At 34.6% G+C, this 19486-nt stretch overlaps 1 protein-coding gene and 1 non-coding gene across 3 annotated transcripts; one reads left to right on the forward strand and one right to left on the reverse strand.

Annotated features, from left to right (window-relative positions):
* The first annotated feature begins 182 nt into the window (after window positions 1-182).
* LOC125067000 (DNA mismatch repair protein Msh2) lies at window positions 183-18586 on the forward strand. Of its 2 annotated transcripts, none has more exons than XM_047675363.1 (15): window positions 183-200; window positions 2999-3193; window positions 4098-4289; window positions 7353-7505; window positions 8313-8548; window positions 10590-10748; window positions 11071-11278; window positions 11802-11961; window positions 12629-12803; window positions 13349-13533; window positions 13924-14142; window positions 16290-16522; window positions 16924-17015; window positions 17732-17957; window positions 18316-18586. In XM_047675363.1, the coding sequence occupies exons 2-15, from the start codon at window positions 3113-3115 to the stop codon at window positions 18550-18552; spliced, it is 2556 nt and encodes an 851-aa protein (XP_047531319.1). In that variant the 5' UTR covers window positions 183-200; window positions 2999-3112; the 3' UTR covers window positions 18553-18586. The 2 variants fall into 2 exon arrangements, with proteins under 2 accessions (XP_047531319.1, XP_047531320.1); XM_047675364.1 differs by lacking the exon at window positions 183-200 and adding an exon at window positions 2290-2306.
* Trnak-uuu lies at window positions 15475-15547 on the reverse strand. Its single transcript has one exon. It is a non-coding gene; the product is annotated as a tRNA-Lys (tRNA).
* Window positions 18587-19486: the final 900 nt, after the last annotated feature.

Consider the following 19486-nt stretch of genomic DNA (forward strand, 5'->3'; position numbering starts at 1 on the left):
AGCATTTTATTAATCATGTTATGACAACACATTTATTTACGTTTGTATTTAAGGTTTGATTTGCGGTTAGCTAATTATACTACGCTGATGCCGATTTGGCCAAGTGGTTAGACCCGTGAATATTAATCGAAGATTACGGGTTCAAGCGCGTTTAATTTGTGCTTTTATTTCATGTCAGATGTGAAGAATTTAGAAATTTGGTATTAAATTAATATTTCATTCAACTTAATGAGGTTATCATCCTCGCTATGATGGTGGTCATCCTCAACAATCCTAGTTAACTGTACGGAATTTATCAAGATCGCCTTCTTTCTTACCTTACTCTAGTAATCTGTTGGGATGGTAATTCAACACAACCGAAGAGAGCTCAAGTGCAGGACCAAAATAATTTGACGAGCATCATGGAAGTGTAAACATCAAATTTCAGGCTCCGAGCTGCTATGGATATGTCGCTTGCTCCAGAGTTTGACCTAAGACCTGTCTATATCCTTATAATCTAGACAGACATAAACTTAAAAAGTTAGGTGTAATAAAATGTGCATCACATTCAAAGAAACAGTTTCGTGAATGTCATAAAGTTTTCGGTATTGATGACATAATTAAATACACTTTGTGATTCAGGATATGATTTCATAGTTCGTTTCATCAAATGAGACCTTAAGGCCGTGGGCGGTCAATGAGTAATTTTATTTTGAAGGTTATAAGAACCTTAATAAATTAAGTTATAGTAAAAAATTACCATTAAATCAAATTAGTCCAAACTTGAGGAGTTCTCTTATCCTCCTCTTCGTTCATTCATCAGACCAGACCGATGGTGCGATATTGTGATGTCTCCCGAATTGTATGGTACTACTTAGTTTTCGGCCGCGTGTGGGGACTATGTCCTTTTCTCTAAGAATGACAACGTGTATACAACATTCGTGTATAACGTTCATCGATTGAGTATATGAGCTGGAATAATCTTTGATATTATTACGTGTTTTCGAAAAAACGGCGTTTAGATCATCAACAAAACTACTATTGGAACTTTGGAAGTAAAATTAAAGTGGATATAAGTAGTTAAGTGGAATCGTATTCCATTATAAATAAAGACATATTAGTATGGAATACGTAAATCTAAGGTTTGTTTATGTTTATCCATATTCCGGTATAAATAAATAGTTTTTTTTTTAGATTCAGACTCACACACGATTACGAATAAGCTGAGGGTATCTTTGTGAGGTATTTTCGAAGTTTGATCAGAATGATATCGGTAACGTATTTTGATCATTAATTACCTTTATAAGTTGGTAAATTTGGCTCCCTTAAACTATATAAATAAAAATATTGAACTAATCTAATTATATTTATGTTTTAATTTAACATGAGTTTTAAATTTATTCGTGGTAAATATTTATAAAGGCATCATATTACTATTTTAAAGTAATCTGAGAAACAATTATAAAAAGTGATAACGCGGTTGTACTTGGAGTTCTGTAAACATCAGTTAATAATGTTATTTATTATTATTCCTTGTGATTGATATTCCTGTAGTTACTTATGACTTTGATCTCGATTCAAAAGTAGGTCGTATATCCAAGGATATTTTAAGGAAAAGTTGTTTAAAAAATAATGACGTATCTACTTTTTAATCTGTTCCAAATTTTTTTTCTGTTGCTTACTAAAGAAATATCATTGCTCATAGCCACTCTTGATTCTTAGTAAGTATATGAAAACCTTGACACCGACCTCCTGCTAACATGTTTTTCTAGTTCCAATTGTAATTTGGCACATTTTCGTATTTAAATCGGTGCGTTAATGGGTTAAGGTTGATTGTGCTGCTGAAGCAGTAATCTATTACCTACGTTATGGCTTAGAAATATATCACGAGGGAACTCTTCATCGGATGTAATTCGGCCTCATATGTATCTACCGGTCTGAACTGAACTCGACCAGTTTAGCGGGATACGGCCAAAAACCGAATTCTACCTTAAGATGAAATAAGGACTTCGTCCAAATATTTTACAGTCGGTTACTTGACATTCCCGTAGATACTAAAACAATAATAAATAAAGTATTCAAATTGATTAATTATACAAAAAATGTTACGCACACTATCAAAATTACATAATCGTTGTTTAAAAGAGAGTAAATGTAACACTTATCAGTATCCGTTATCAAAATATTAACGATCGAAACTTCGAGAAACTTTAGTAACAAAACAATGAGTCAATATAAGTTAAAGGACAATACATTGTTATTTCCTAATACTGTTGTTTTATGAAGCTGATTTCATCCTTAAACTGATACGAGTGTACGAAGACGATGTAATTATAAATAATTTGTTATGTCATTTTCTGATTAGTTTAAATTAAGTATTTTTTTAAAAACTAGTTTGTTGGTTTGTTCTCGTACTTATATGTTAAGTATAATGAAATGTTTATTATTATTATTTTTACTTTACCAAACAATGTTTTGTGTAAACCTGTTTGAGTGGGTTAACCATTTTTAAATATCACGAATTCGCACGCACCCCTTCGACGTTACGTTTTATTATCGGCGTGCATTAGTGTGGGTGAGTGACACTCTTACTTAGAAGATGTCATCGTGTGCGTGAGACGGCTAAGAGTAAAGACAGCAAAAAAAATACAAATTAGATTATATTTGTTAATCATTTAATTGAAAATTAATTAATGTAACGCCTTTGTGCGTGAATATATCGAAATATATATACGATCATCAAACAAGATCTGAGTCGAGAATTCAGTGGCTAAAAACGTCCTAATTTTAAAACCGTGGCTTCGAGACTATCCAATTCATCTAGTGCAAGACGGCGAAATAATCCTGAGGAATCGTTCAGTTAAATTATAAATCCTACGTTTGTCAGATGTTTTGATCGTCTTTTGTTTTTGGCATAGTATCGTCGACTTTCAGTAAAAGCGTGTCTCAGATAATTGGTTTAGGAGGTATTGCAATGCCTGGCGTCATTGAAATTTCAAATCTCATCTAAATATTTCAGAAACCTCCAACAACAGTGAGAATATTCGATCGTAACGATTACTACAGTGTCCATGGCGTCGATGCGACCACGGCCGCTTTCGAGGTCTTCTCGACGAATTCGAATATTAAGAAGATGGGAATAGAACCGAATAAACTTGATTATCTTGTCTTATCTAAAGGAAATTTTGAAATACTCATAAGGAAGTTACTACTGGTAAGTTAAATGTAATTTAAAATTTATAAAATCACAAATATGGTACATACTGCGCATGCGCTCTTACTTTATTATATATTTTGTGCACTCGGCTATCACTTGACCAATCCGGTCAGTGTGGCCATAAGTCGAAAGGTATCACGGGTATGTTATCACGGGCTAAATATATAGTACAAAATAAAAAAAATAAAACTATATTTGAGGGTACAAGACTCTGGTATTAAACATAAATATGTACATTAACAATAATTTATATATTTGCACCAGAAAGTGCATTACGATCGTTTATTTTTTTTTTCAATCTCATAAATCAATGAAGTAAATTCTGAAATAGATAAACGTCAAAACAAATAAAAATAATTCAAAAATATTTTCCCGTGAAACATCATGTCGAACCCGAAAAAAACAGTAACTTGCGAAAAAAATACTAATTGAGTAATTTTTTTAATAAATTCCTATCAGGTAAGTATTACGATTAGCATCTTACTCAAGTATCGTTTACATATAATTAATAAAAAAATAAAAGAATTGTATTTCATATACATATATATTTATGTATGGAAACTGATTTGGCTTAAGGTAATTTATTTATATTGTTTACAGTACCGTATGTTTCCAAAAGGTTAAATAAATAAATAAAATCGACCCTTTGTCAATATAACCATGTCCATTGACTTAACAGCTTTCCTCGGAAACGAAAATGCCACTATGCAAAACATTTTTTGAAACGATCTCTTAAGCTCTAATCTGATGATACGTTGGAGATTTACAGTTTCATTAATATACCGAACCGAACCTGAATGAAGTTGTTATGGTTTTAAAAATCATTTTTCATTCATTCAAATTGAAATGGACACCTTTTGGCTGTTAAGCTAAATGATAAGGACTGATATAATTTTTCCAGGTGCGTCGATACCGAGTGGAAATATACGTCGCAGAGGGTTCCGTCAGAGCGTGTGAGTGGACAGTCAAGTACAAAGGCTCGCCGGGGTATTTGTCTCAACTGGAGGAAATCCTAGGCGACGGCCTCGGCTCCTCGGAGGAACAGGCTCCTTGTTTAATGGCGGTTAACATAAAAACTGACACTGTGACTAAAGTACGTATTCATAATTTTAATTTTAAAATTAATTATTTAATTAAAATTAAGTAGTTTATACTCGGGGTTATAATGATCTACTTGAAATAATGAAATTGTTTCATCATTTTGTTTTTTTTTTTTTATTATGTTTCTAATAAGTGTGTTATTGTTCGTTGCCATATACCCATTTTCTTTTTAAATTTTGAATTTTAACAATAATTGTATTAATTTCATTTGTAATTTTTTTTTTTTTTTAATTATAATTTCATGATTATCTGCTTATTCATTTATTTAGTATATATGCTCATAATAAGCTAATAGTATAGTATTCACAAAACAATTCATTGGTATCCTGTAATAATTGAATAAAATTAATTAGAATCATAAGTTTAACTCCACGTATTACGATGGAGATTAAAATGCGGTTATTTTCCTCTTCAGAACACGTGCCGTTGTAAAGTTAACGCGTAACAAACAAACTGACGTTCGTATTCATAGTATAACTTTAGATTTTCATAGACGAAGCTTCCACGTATTCGCTCGTCATATTGTAATACAAAATCTTATATATAAATAATTTCGTGAATGAATTACATACAATAATATTATTGTGATCTTTATCAGAAGGTCATTAACGTTGAATAATGCTGAGCGGTTATCTTTGTATACAATTAAATATTCGAGGTCAAATCTATATTATATGTCTTCAACTGAAACTATTTAATACGCTTGTCTATTTAGCCATCAGCCTGGATCTATAACTGATGTTAACATCTTACACAACAACCGCTGTATTTTCACGTGTTGTGTTTTGTTTTTTATAATTGCGGTGAAGGAAAACATTGTAAAGAAACCTCCATGTGCCAGATGTTCTTCTCCACGTTGAATTAGCCCAACAGTGGGATATTTACTGAATATGAATTAACTATTTTTACGTTTCAATTATGGCAAATTTAATTAAATTAGAAATGAGCAATTTCTATTTGTGGATAGGTGTTAAATCTTAACCGTAATGCGGTCTCGAATTCGATGCCCCGTGAAGGAAAATATCACGACGAACTGAATGTATCTCTATCTCCGATTCACAGTAGAGCAGTGGTGCTGTTAGTGTTGCTATCAAATATTTGTTGCGGATTGATAGATGTTGCAGTCGATAAATCAGCACTATGGAGTATTATGGTACTGCATACGTCCATAATAGTGATTTATATATTTTTGATTTCATTTGTTTCGATACCAATCCGCAACAAATATTTGATAGCAACAATTGCTATGCTCTTACCGTAATAGCACCACGGAAAATAATTAATAATAATTACTGATTTTCTTACCGGTTCTTCTCGGTAGAATCTACATTCCGAACCGGTGGTAGCTTTACTTTAAATAGTTTGTTAATTGACGATTCAAAAGTGCTTGTAAAAGCCTACTTGAATAAAGTATATTTTTATTTGAAATTCATAAATATATATGGTAATGTTATAAATGCGAAAGTAACTATGCTTGTTTGTTTGTTACGCTTTCATGGCTATATCACTGTACCAAATTCGATGAAATTTGGTACGAAACAACTTTGAACCTACTTTTATAATAAAATCGCTCCCCTAACATGCGGACAAAGGCGTAAGCGCTCATTACACTAAAATACTCTCGTGAAGTTGCGTGCGTTAGTACTATTTTATCGTTTATCGAACACTAGTTGAATTTAAATATAATATGCTAGATATAAAAATGAATTTGCGGATTAGAACCCGCGACCTTCCTGCGTCGGCTTTATATAAATAATATGAAACTTGACCGCAGTTGTTTTATCGAGTATTCGTTCGTGACCTCATCGAATGTGTTGTCTTTAGTTTCTGAGAAAAAAAATGATTGCAAACTCTACTAGCGATTCACATTTTATTTAATTCTATGGAATAAATAGTAATCTAAATAATATTTATAATTTAAAAAATATTATCGTTTTGTTTTTTTTTTCGAATCTTATGGAACTTTTATATTATGATATGATTTTTGGATTAATCAACCGATGATTTCGGGTTCAAACCCAGGCAGGCGCCACTGAATTTTCATGTGCTTAATTTGTGTTTATAATTCATCTCGAGCTCGGCGGTGAAGGAAAACATCGTGAGGAAACCTGCTCGTGTCTAATTTCAACGAAATTCTGCCACCAACCCGCATTGGAGCAGCATGGTGGAATATGCTCCAAACCTTCTCCTCAGAGGGAGAGGAGGCCTTAGCCTAGCAGTGGGAAATTTACAGGCTACTAATGGAATGACAATATCAAAGTTAAAACTGACGTTCCAGTCCCCTTCCAAGCAAATACTGCCACACACAGATACACAAAAAATTAGAATAATATTACAAATGAGAAGGAAGAAGGTCTTTATTGCACATAACAATACATAAGAGGAAAGTTGAATAAACGTTATTTTATTTACTTCAGAGTGTACAGAGGCGTAATTTTGCTTTAAGCGATCTCTTGTAGACAATCTTTAAAATAGGCAAACAAATATAAGTAAGGAATCGAGACACTGCAATTGCTATAGCTTTATACATATAAACTAAAATTACATATAAACTTGATATATGATAACTCTATATGTAAATTTAAAAATATAGCCTATTCCAATCGAAGGAGGAATAAAGATAAAAAAACCTAAGATTTACTTACTTCATGCGATTTGATAATAACTCGGCTATATTGTGCACTACTAAGAGCCTATAAATGATATATCTTCATTTATAATACAACACTATTATACTTAACTTATATCCACTTGAATTTTACTTTCAAAATTCCGATAACAGTTTCGTCGACGCCATTTTTTCACAAATCCATTGTGAATATCGTAAATAATAATAATCAAGCTTGCCAATAATATGGCGTCAATTTGCTATTAAATATTGTTTGTTTGGTTTTTCTCCTCTGTTTGTGTTTTTGGGATTGATATATACATTACTGAAATATCCAAAGATTATATTATAAATGTTAATTATATTATTCGACGAAAATAAGTAACGATAGAAAAGCGTTTGTATGTGTAATGGTTTGCTTCACGTGTATATGACGAATGTTTCCAGGGCCGGCTGCTGGGTGTCGCGTGCGTCACTCCGGGGGAGTATGTGATGTCGGTGTCGGAGTTCACAGACGACGATCTGTTGACCGAGCTCGAGACCATCACCGTACAAATGGCACCTTCTGAATGCTTAGTTTTACCCACCGATAATGAGGATGTAAGTATTTATCTTACGAGATTGCCTTATCGTGTGTTAGGTTAGATACAGTTAATGTCTTATTTGTATATTCGTTTGGAAGTCATGACGTCCCGATTTCGAATAACAGGTTGGGCCAGTAATTCTCAATAGCAGTAAGAAGTTTATAGGTCCGGAGTTATGGTACCATATGACACGCCATGACCCACTTTAAGCTACCGGTCCTGCACCTAGTATCTCTTCTCTCGTTTCAGATTGACATTGACATAATTCAAAATGGAGACATTCCACTGTCAATCTGACCGCATAAGCCCGTAGATTGATAAATAATTCAATATGCTCTAGATTACTTATCAGAATGCCATTATCACATGCTGTGAAGTTCTCTTGATTAACAAATCAAGAAAACTTCACAATTATTGTCCTGTCCTTGAGAATTTCCTTTTTACAACGTTTAAAAGACAAAGTTTTATTCGTCAATCCTAATTTCGGTGTTTCAATAATAAGCTGTTGCTTTGCTTTAAATTATAAAAGTGGGAAGGATCAACGGCATTTATAACATTAGAAGCCTATATAGCCTAGAAGCCTATATATCTTCGGATGCTTCGCCTCGATTGGTTCAGTAGTTTCCAAGTCATTGTAGCATAAAGATCATTGTACATATAAAGACTACTAACACGAAGGATTTTTTATCTGTGTTCGATCATTTTATTTTTCCTATAATGGTTTTATTGCAATTTTGACTAACTACCAGTCATGTGGATTATGATCAGGCTTTTGACTTGTAGTTCAAGATGAATTACATTAATAATAATTTTGTCCTTTCAGTATAAATACCTAAAGAAAGTTATGGAAAGAGCGAACGTGACCGTAACTACGGTTAAAAAGACGAATTTTTCCACGGAAGGGCTGAATCAAGACTTGAATAGATTGCTTAAGTTCAAAGACGGACAACAACAGGACGCCAACGCTTTTCCGGAAATGAGCAAAGAGGTCGCCATGACGAGTTTGGCAGCTACTATAAAATATACGTCATTGTTGGATGATAATACTAATTTCGGCAGGTAATTATTTGCATTGGATTTACTCACACGTATCTTAGTTTTGACTGACTCCTTAGTCTAGGTATAAGGCTGCAGATCCTGAGGTCCTAGATTCAAAAGTTATGTTTTTGCGTAGAAATATCTCAGTGAGTCCGAAGGCTGGCAGTTGGAAATGTGTGCCTCGTAAAGCGTGAGAGGTGAGACCTTTGGTCCTACTGTTTAACTCTTTCCGGTCGTGTCGGATTGGTCGTCCAATCTTACGTCCGACTTATATTAAAAAAACTGCGACAAGCAGTTTTGACAGTCCTCTCTCGATGTTAACCTCGAATTCTATTGGTACCAATTGAATTTGAGGTCAATTTTGCATCACTTTTTTTATAATTGCATCGATTTTATCTACAACAGGCCGAACAGAGCTTCATCTATGACATCAAAGTTCCCCGACTGAAAACGCTTAAAGTAATTTTGATCCACTCTTACTGATTCTGCGTTAAGTCCATAAATGTCACACATTTTAGAAATCAAACTTTAAAATGAATCGTACGTGTCCATTTTTTAGTTATGTTCACTAAATTTACAGAAAAACAATAGAAAAATGGCGGAAAACCGTTTTTTGTATTTTTTTTAAAATGTTCTCTTTAATAGTATCAAAAACAGCCAATAAAGTTACAAACAATAAAACCAACGAGATTTTACTACAACTTATTATTTAATAAAATCTTATAAATACGAAAATACTATTTCCCCGACCTATATAGAGTTAACGTGTTGTTCACTAGGCAGTCTAAGCTTTTCCCATATCTCTAGTAAACGGAAGCTAACAGACTCTAAACAACATTATAACATCCATGATCCATCCATGATCCATGGTGACACGTGATCATATTGAATACTAAAAGAAAAACCTTTTTTTTAGATAACGGCAGATGTTTAAATACCAATTGACCTATATATCGGCTTGTATATAATGTTATATAACCTCTCGAGGGCGACCTATATTTCATAAATAAATTGCAGTCGTATCATTACTGCCTTCAATAAATAATGTAATTTATATTATATATATATATCTAAAAATATTGATTGTAAAATTTTATCCAACTCCTATCATTTAGTTTATTGCTTTCTCAATCGAAAATTGCGAGTTTATACCCGAGCAAGCACGGCCGAATCTTCATGTGCTTAATCTGCGTCTTAGTCGTGGAATAATTTATGGTTTTAACAACAAAAACAAAACAACTTAAAACATTGTTATGAGAAAATAAAATATGAATAAAATTGAATGCCATAAAAAAGTACCCGTACTTGGCACTCCTAGACGTATTATTTCTTTTAATTTAAACGCTTCATGTTCATAATTTGCTTTTAAGAAATAAAAGACGTGGAATAATTTAAGGTTTTAACAACAAAAACAAAACAACTTAATACATTATTATGAGAAAATAAAATATGAATAAAATTTAAACGGGCCCAAAACAAAATTAGCAAAACATCATCGTCATTGTCATCAACTGCAATGCAGATTGCATTGAAGCAAATTCCAATCCATTGCTTTCTTTCAGAGAAACATTTTGATTGTAATAAAGATATATTAATCAAGTCGCCTCCTGGCTGTTTCTATTCAAATACAATTACGTATATAATTAATTTGACGTAAAAAAAAGACCCGCTGAGTTTCTTTCGCCGGTTCTTCTCAGGTCAGGGTGTTTCCTTTTCCGAGCCGGTGGTAGTGTTTAATTTGACCATCAATAAAAAAGTGTAATACTTCTACATTGAATAAAGGAATTTGAGTTTGAGTTTTGAAAAAAACTATTTGTAGTGCATAATGTGTCAGAGGTATTAAAGAGTCTCCATGCGACTTTCTAATACGTAAATCTAAGATTGTCTATCTTTATCCCTCCTTAGGATACAGTAGAAAGATTTCACCTTCACCAAATGCGACCTTGTAATTATATCACTTGAAACATATTTACTAAGAAATTACAGTTCTATATATTGTTATTCCAAATAATATGTATCTGCATAGTAATGTATGTAACATTTCGTAATGATAATATTTCAGATTTCGACTAACAACAATTCAAACGGACTGCTTCCTCCACATGGACGCAGCGGCTCTGAAAGCACTCAACGTATTTCCCGAACTGGGAGACACGAACCACGCTCCTTCTAGAAGCTTATATGGACTTCTAGATAGGTGCAGAACACAGCATGGGAAACGGTGAGAGAAATTAGTTAATAATTCAAATATTGCAAGTTATTTATAGCAGAAATATTTAGTTAAAGAATTCACTTGGTGGTGAATCCTTCTGAGTACTCACTCATCATTCTACCGCCAAGGGCACACACTGGTACTTTTTTTGCTATATGTTTTATATCCTGCTTTAACTGTTTACAGGAAGTAAATAATTAATTTTACACTTAATGGAAGTAAGTGTTGTGAGGAGTTTCAATTGGAAAAATATACTTTAAATGAAATTATATAAGTATGATATAAAATCTGTAATCTGTTGTTATGTCTAACAAAATTAATTATTTTTTAGGCTTTTAGCTCAATGGCTTCGTCAACCTCTTCGGGATATAAACCTCATAAATGAACGACAGGATATTGTAGAACTACTAATGAACAACACACAGCTCCGTCAACAACTGCACGAGGATCATCTGAGGAGGATACCGGACTTGCAAGCCCTGGCGAGGCGACTGACGAGGAAGAAAGCTAACTTACAAGACTGTTACCGAATTTATCAAGTAATTATATTTATTGTAATATCGATTTGATTGTACCATCCCATAACAAATCATGGGTATGAGTGACTGAAGCAATATTTCTTTTATTTTTTGTTCCTAGCTGCATGCCCCGACTTCTTCTTGTCTTTCTTAGCGGATGTGTTCATAAAAATAATCATATGTTACAAATTTCAACTTTATAGAGTCTGTCCTCTAGGGTGTGCATTATCACACATGTCAGTTAGAACAAAAGATTTTATAAAACACTAGCTTCACTGGGCATCCAATAATAAAAAGGGGGAAAGAACCAACGGAATTGATAAATGATGATAGTGTGTTACATTTACTACGCATTTTGGACAATCTTCCTATACAGTAATGTTTTTTTATTTGTATATTACTTTAATAAAAAAAGTATAATATTATCCTCTATCCCGTTTTTTTTTTGAGAGAGAAAATATAGTATGACCAAAAGTTAAAATTATCTAACAATTCGACTAAAATACAATAAGTTTTTAAGTGTATATAATATTTTAATTTTCAGGCCTTAAATAGACTGCCGGCCTTGCTACAATGCTTGGCGGAGGCGAATGACGCAACCTTACACTCGTCCCTGGCGGAGCCGATAGCGGAACTTAACAATGACCTTGAAAAGTTTCAACAGATGATCGAGGCTACGGTCGACATGGACGCCGTCGAAAGAGGTGATGTATACCAAAAAGGCACCTCTTTCCTTCTTTTATGCTAAAGGTTATGTATATAGAATCGTAGCAATTAAAGAAGTTTCATTTCACATATTTATTTAGGGATTCACAAAGAAATAGCCTTATGAATGTGGGCAAATATGTTTTCGGGACTTTGGAAGTAAAATTAAAATAGTTTTTAATAGTTAATAGGTGTTGTATTATACATAATTATATTAATCAAGAACTGATCGTATATCAGAGCTATAAGCAAATCGCATGGAATATGTTAATCTTTGGTTTATTTATCTGGACTTCTTCGATTGGAATAAGGTATAATTATGGGATCTCTGTTGTGGTCCTTTGTGACTCACTAATATCAATCAAGAACAAACTTAAATTTAAGCGTTTACAAAACGCAAACCTACGTCAACGACTGCAATTGGTCCTTCTACTAAATATATCAAATTGGAACGATTATAACGACACGAACCATCTCTCAAGTAAAGCGCATACTATTTTAATTCGCTTTTTATTTTACCTCCGAACGCTAACATATTAAATGTAATGTGAGCTTTTATTGATAGTAAATGTAAGCTAAATCCCTTCTCATTTATAGTCTGTTATTTTAACAAATGTATGAATATATAATGTAAAGTGGAAAATAATAATAAATTTCCTTTTTCAGGTGATTACCTAGTGAAGCCATCGTTTGATGAACAGTTACAAAGCTTAGCAGATCAGCTGGAGACATTACAGTCATCTGCCGAAAAGGAACTCAACAAAGCTGCGAGAGAATTGGGCTTGGATGCTGGGAAAACTATTAAACTTGAAAGCAACCCGCAAAATGGTTTTAACTTTAGGTACTTGGATTTTCTTTCAACTCTTTATGACCTCAACTATATTTTATGAAAAACTAATTGTCGCTCGCGCTTTAGGGGCTGGTCACAAAAAAAGTAGCCTTGTCCTCGTAGTTCAAGCTTACATCGTACCATATTTCATCAATTTTGTTTCAGTGGTGTCGCAGTGAATGAGCAACAAACTGACAGATAGAATTACTTTCGCATTTATAATATATATTTATATCCACATTTCACACTCACACCAAACGCGAGTACGGGTGGTAGGGCTTTGCGCAAGCCCATCTGGATTGATACCATCCTCTATATTTTCTAGAGCTAAACAGCCCTATTGTAGTAACAGCCAACTGTGTAACTACAGGCACAAGGGACAAAATATTAGTGATGGCTCATGGATGTTGTAAGGAATGCTTAATATTTCTTATAGTGCGAATGTCTATGTGCGATGGTGACCACTCACCAAGTGATCCATTGCTTATTAATTCCATAAAAATTAATAAACTAAATCGAAAACGAAACGTTAATTGTTACCATACCTGCATTTTCAGAGTAACCTTAAAGGAAGAACACGGACTTCGTGGGAATAAAAAGTACACGATAATCGACGCTGTTAAAAGTGGAGTCAGATTTAAAAACAACGCGTTGGAAAGTATCACCGAGGAATACTTGCAAACAAAGAGTGCCTACGAAAAGGAACAGGACAAAGTCGTTTCGGAAATTATCGGTATCGCTAGTGAGTGTCTGAATTCAGTGTATCTACAATTATACAATTGTCAAGATTAATAATTATTAATAAGTTCTTAAAATTTTTTTTTTGAAAGATTGAGTTTGATACGATTGTGTGTTATGCGTAATGCTATAATAGATTCATGGAATGAAACATCGAATAATGATTTCTGTATGTTTAAAGGAACCAAAATGTACGTCCGTACAACGCCGAATGTTAATTTATATAACTCAACGTATTAATAAATCGGGCATCATTCAAAAACCGCTGAATATAGTGTTAAAATATTTAGCGGTCTGTGTTTGAGATGGTCATAACGAACATCATAATCAACGTACGAGGCGGCAACGCGTGGCCGGATCTGCTCGTATTTATCGTAAATCTAAATGGCGGCAGGCGGCTACGCGGAGTGCCTGCGCGCGCTGTCGCTGCAGCTGTCGCGCGCCGACGTGCTGCTGGCGTTCGCGCTGGCGGCGCGCGCGGCGCCGGCGCCCTACTGCCGCCCCGAGCTGGCGCGCGCGCCGCACGAGCTGCTGCTGCTCGGCCTGCGCCACCCGTGCCTCGAGGTGCAGGAGGGCGTCTCCTTCATCCCCAACGACGTCGTCTTCCGCCGAGGTTAGCCGGATGTGCCGCCGACGGACTCGGTACTCCTGTGACATTCATTAAGCACAAACTTGGAGTAGACTCTCTACTTATGGCCGACGAAAGTTTTTGAAATCGCTTCAGTCTAGTGACATAAAACCGAACGAACTCGGTCTATGTTTTCAAAAAATACTAACTATTGCAGATCAAAAATATTTTCGTATAGGCCAGGGCCCGAAAATACGAAAATATTTTAAACCAGGGTGCTGACTTTTATTACTAATATAAAGGTAGTTACTCCGAAATAACAATTATATTGAAATAAATAAACTACTAAGTGTTTGTGCATTGGAAAGTTTAAAATCTTCGACAGTAGTTATTCTATGGTATTTTTATTTTGACAATGTGATAAAGTTGTTGTTACTTTTCTTTCAAAAAAAGTCTTTAAAAATAATTTATCTATATAAATATTAAAAATATAGTTATTGCAAGTTCAAGATGGATTCTATCTTGAAACAGCTTTGACACAAAGTTAAAGTATTTAAAGACCCAAGTGTTCTTTGTGTTAATATTCATTTTAACAAAAGAGGAAAATTAGAAATTATTTGTTTATTCAAAAAGGTTAATTGGCGGTTTAATGTATACTAACCATACTGTATACTAACCATATGTATACTATACATACATACCATAACCTTGGAAACTGAGATACATCCTCGTAGTTTTACTCAAGACGGAACTATTTTTTTGGGTTCTTCTTTATCTTTTTTCCTACTTTTATTGGAAGTAGGAAAAAAGATAAACAAGAACCCAAAACCTTAGATTTACTCATTTCATGCTATTCGCTAATCACTCAGCTATATTGCGCACTACTTAGAGTTTATGAATAATATATCTTTATTTATACTACAATACTATAACACCTAATTACATATTTCCAATTTGAATTTTACTTCCAATATTCCGATAACAGTTTCGTCGACGTTCAAGACGCCATTTTTTCGCAAATCCATTGTTAATATTAAGCTCTCGACCGATGTTATCGCGTCAATTTGCTGTGTTTGTTGTTTATTTGGTTTTTTTCCTGTTATGATTGGAATAGAGTATGTATCAATGTATGTGGGATCTACCCAGCCCGACTGGGTATCTAATATGGCTATAAAATATCAAACTATGAAAGAGTAATACAAACATAATAAATAAGTCAGTGACGTCACCCAGTGGTCTTTTATCAGACCGACAAAATCCAAACAGAACTTTCAATTTCTAAATAATTGTGAAACATAAATTTCCAAACACAAATAAGCTATAAAAAATATAGTTTATATTATCAGCTTAAAAATATTTTATGTAATAAAAATAATCCGCCCGAACAGGGACTTGAACCCTGGACCCTTGGATTAAAAGTCCAATGCTCTACCGACTGAGCTATCCGGGCTACGTCAGTTGAGTTCTAATTTTGGTTATAATTTTGCTTGGTATTTGATTACAATGTTTTTTTTTTTGTTAAAAGGAACAAAGAAATATTTTAAACCGTACATGTAATAATTTTAAAATTTCATATTATTATAAACAAATAGGCCAATGATAGTTCAAATGATTAAATTGTTCATATAAATGGTATTTTTTATGTAAAATCACCTGCCCATTCAGAATACCTTCGGATAAAGTTCAAATTTCTAACAATAATTATTAGCTTTTATAAGTTTCTTAGCTTTGAGAGAAGCAAATTTGCAAGCTGTTCCTAAAAAATGGGAAACGATTTGACCCGGCAAATCGGCCAATAGCTGACATCTCAGCACTTTGTAAGGAAATGGAACAGCCATCATCATCATCATCATCATCAGCCTGTATTAGTCCGCTAATGGACATAGGTCTTCCAATGTGACAAAGGCGCGCCCAATCTTCGGCCCTTCTCAGCCACCTTCCGTACATCATCACTCCACCGTGCCAAAGGGCGTCCCACACTACGCTCGCCGATTCGCGGTCTCCACTCTTCTAGAACCTTCATATAAAACGCACGTGCAGTCCGGCGCCGAATATTGCTCGCACTTCTGGCATGCTCCTGCCCGGTGTTCCGTGGAGGCCTCGAATCGGTTGCAACGGCGTACGGTTCGCATTACTGGCCTCTACAATTGCGTCGAGAGGAACTACTCTCTCTCGCTCCCTTGCGTGCGCAGGCTCGTGCGTGATGCACGTGGTGACGGGCGCCAACATGGGCGGCAAGTCGACGTGGCTGCGCGCGGCGGGCTGCGCGGCGCTGCTGGCGCACGCGGGCGCCGCCGTGCCGGCCGCGCGCGCCGCGCTGCCGCCGCTGCGCGCGCTGGCCGCGCGACTGGGCGCCGCCGACTGCGAGCGCCGCGCGCACAGCACCTTCATGGTGGAGATGCTGGAGGCCGCCGCCATCCTCCGGGTCGGTGCCGTCTCTCTCAGTCCCCGTCGTGTGAATGTTACATTAAATTCTAAAATTACACTCGCCCCTCAGTACCTAGACTAAATTAGATGGTACGTGGCGTATATCTAGCGGTGTCCAATTTTAATTTGGTACGAATGTAGCTCGTCACTCATTCCCTTATCTGTACGTTCCAGTAGTTACCAGAACTGTAGAGATAAATAATTACCAAAAGTATGACATCGGTTTGCCGGTCACCTAGCGATATGATATTAGCCGATTGCCCCTGATTTCGTTGGAAGGGGAAATATTAATGTGTACTGTGTAAAAGTTTAGTGTGGTTGATTTCCACGGGCAATGCCAGTATCAGTTATTCAATGAAAAAAATAATTACTAAATATTCTTTAAAAAATATATTTCAGACTGCAACACCAGACTCCCTCGTCCTCATAGACGAACTCGGTCGAGGCACGTCTACTTATGAGGGCTGTGGAATAGCTTGGGCAATAGCAGAGTAAGAAAAAAAACGTACCTCAAATTAAATATAGTTGATAAAAGAATACCAAAGGAACTCATCATTGTTGATGATGATGATTATTTTTATTTAATAGGCACACGGCAACATGGACAACCGATGATACGTGGCCATCACCGCCCTTAAAAATTATATTTAGGCGGTATAATATTAACCATTCCTTACAACACCAATGCGCCACCAACTTAGGGAAGCTAAGAGGTTATGTCCAAACCGAAACAAAATAATACTAAGTATTACTTTATGGGTAGTACCTATCCAGACGGGCTTGCAAAAATCCCAACCAAAATCCAAAGCCCATCTGATCAGAATCAGTGCTATTACCAACTCGCGATAAATACGCCTTTAATAAATATACAAGATGCCGTTCTAATAGAAAAAAACCTGTAATTAAGTTTTTAATTATATTTTATTTAAGGTCTACTTAAATATATTAATATATTAACTTTTAAATTTGATCTAGTATATTTGTAAACTTAATGTGACGCGGAATATCAATCAATCTCAAATAGCAAAAATGCTACGAAAAACATATCTCTAACAGTTACCTGGCAGGTAGTTTTGTCAAAACTTAACTGTACAATACGCATTATAATGTTGAATGAACTTCTCTACAATTAGCATTACCATAGGATACATGATTTTACTCCTAACCCAAAGAAATCATGACTGACTGTATTATATTTTTTTTCTAGAAAGCTGGCTACGGAAATCAAGTGTTTTTGTCTATTTGCGACTCACTATCACGAATTGACTCGTCTTGCGAGCTTACATCCGAATGTGATAGTGAATTCTCACGCCGAAGCCTCCGTTGTGGACCAACAGTTGGTGTTACTGCATAAAATCCTTCCAGGACCTGCGACGCAATCGCTGGGACTACATGTTGCCAAACTGGCTGATCTTCCTGACTCAATCATTCAGGTATTCAACCTATAAAAATTTAAATGATCGATGTGATATCTATACAAGATTTATGATTTTGCAAACTGTACTAGACATATTTGAGCGCTACAGATATTATAGTTTTTGATCCCACTACGTTGAAATATTAAATTAGGTCTTAAAAGTATACGTCACATTAACCTATTAAAGTTGAAGAGAGGACGGACTATATATGTAACAATAACATATACACAGTCTATGACAGTCCTTTCTAATTCTTCTAAACTTTATTAGGCTTTTCAAGCTGTGTACACACAGCACCGACCTCAGAATACTGAGATACGGCCATGTATAAATGATGATTGCGCTCTTATATCATTGTTTCATTTTGTTTTAGTACGCTGAAGAGAAACAGGCGCAATTGGAAACAAACCTTTTTGAAGTTGAATCGGCCTTCAAATCCGAGGATAACACTGAAGGACAGAAGTTAATATTAGATTTTTTGCACAAATGCAAGGAAATACATAATACTATATCTTCGGATGATGAAATGTTAATCGAAATAAATAAACTTAAGCAACAAATATTACAGAAGGATAGTAAATATGTGCAGGCGTTAGTGTCCACTTTGTAAACTTTTGTATCTGACTAAGAAATAAAGATTCGAGTTCAAACTGATTGTTTATTTTTTGAATGATTTCTGTATCAACACACATTCAATTTCTGGTAAATTCCGGCTATATCGGCATTTACAGAAAGGAAGGTTTTTTTTTTGCTTAAAATGTTAAAGTACTAAACTTTGTATAACTTACAATAATTCTGAAAATTCTTATAATCACCAAAAAATGTTGGTCACCCTAGTAAATAAGATATCCTTGTCGGTAATACGTCTAGGCATATCACTAAAATCTCAGGGAACATTCGACTTCTAGAATTTATAAATTGGGTGACCTGTTTCGTTTGTTTTACTCGTGTGTCCATTAATTTTCTTTAACTATTAGTTTCCACGAGATATGGGTAATATTTTAAAATAAGCGAATCAGTCTAATTACGGTAGATTTCATGATTGGCAACGCAATGATGATAATGGTGGCAAGAGTGGCATAGCAATTGCTTGTTTGCCATCCAAGTTTAAAAAACTTACAATAACACTAGATTGATTTCATATTTTTAAATTACTTTTTAATAATATAAGTACTGTAATGCCCATTGTCCAACTAACATATCTGTTATTACGACTGTTTTCCTTCCTGCTCAATGGGAATACCATCCAGTAATGCACTATAATATAGTTATATATGTATATTGGTTGTTTTAATAAATTATTATTTTATTTTTAATTCTGTAAACACAAATTTAGGAAGCGATTGTGCCAGATATGCATCTATCATCTCATATTACAATTATTTTATTAGTAAAACCCCATCATGTATTATCTGAATAAACCTCAAAAGAACTAACATGCATTAATATCAACTTGAGTTATGTTACCTTTAATAAACAGTTACTTGTAATTTAGATTATTTATTGAAGTGACGACAGGGTATGATGACTTTATTATATTTACT

This window comes from Vanessa atalanta, chromosome 10 (assembly GCF_905147765.1).
Source record: "Vanessa atalanta chromosome 10, ilVanAtal1.2, whole genome shotgun sequence".
NCBI classification, from domain to species: Eukaryota; Metazoa; Arthropoda; class Insecta; order Lepidoptera; family Nymphalidae; genus Vanessa; species Vanessa atalanta.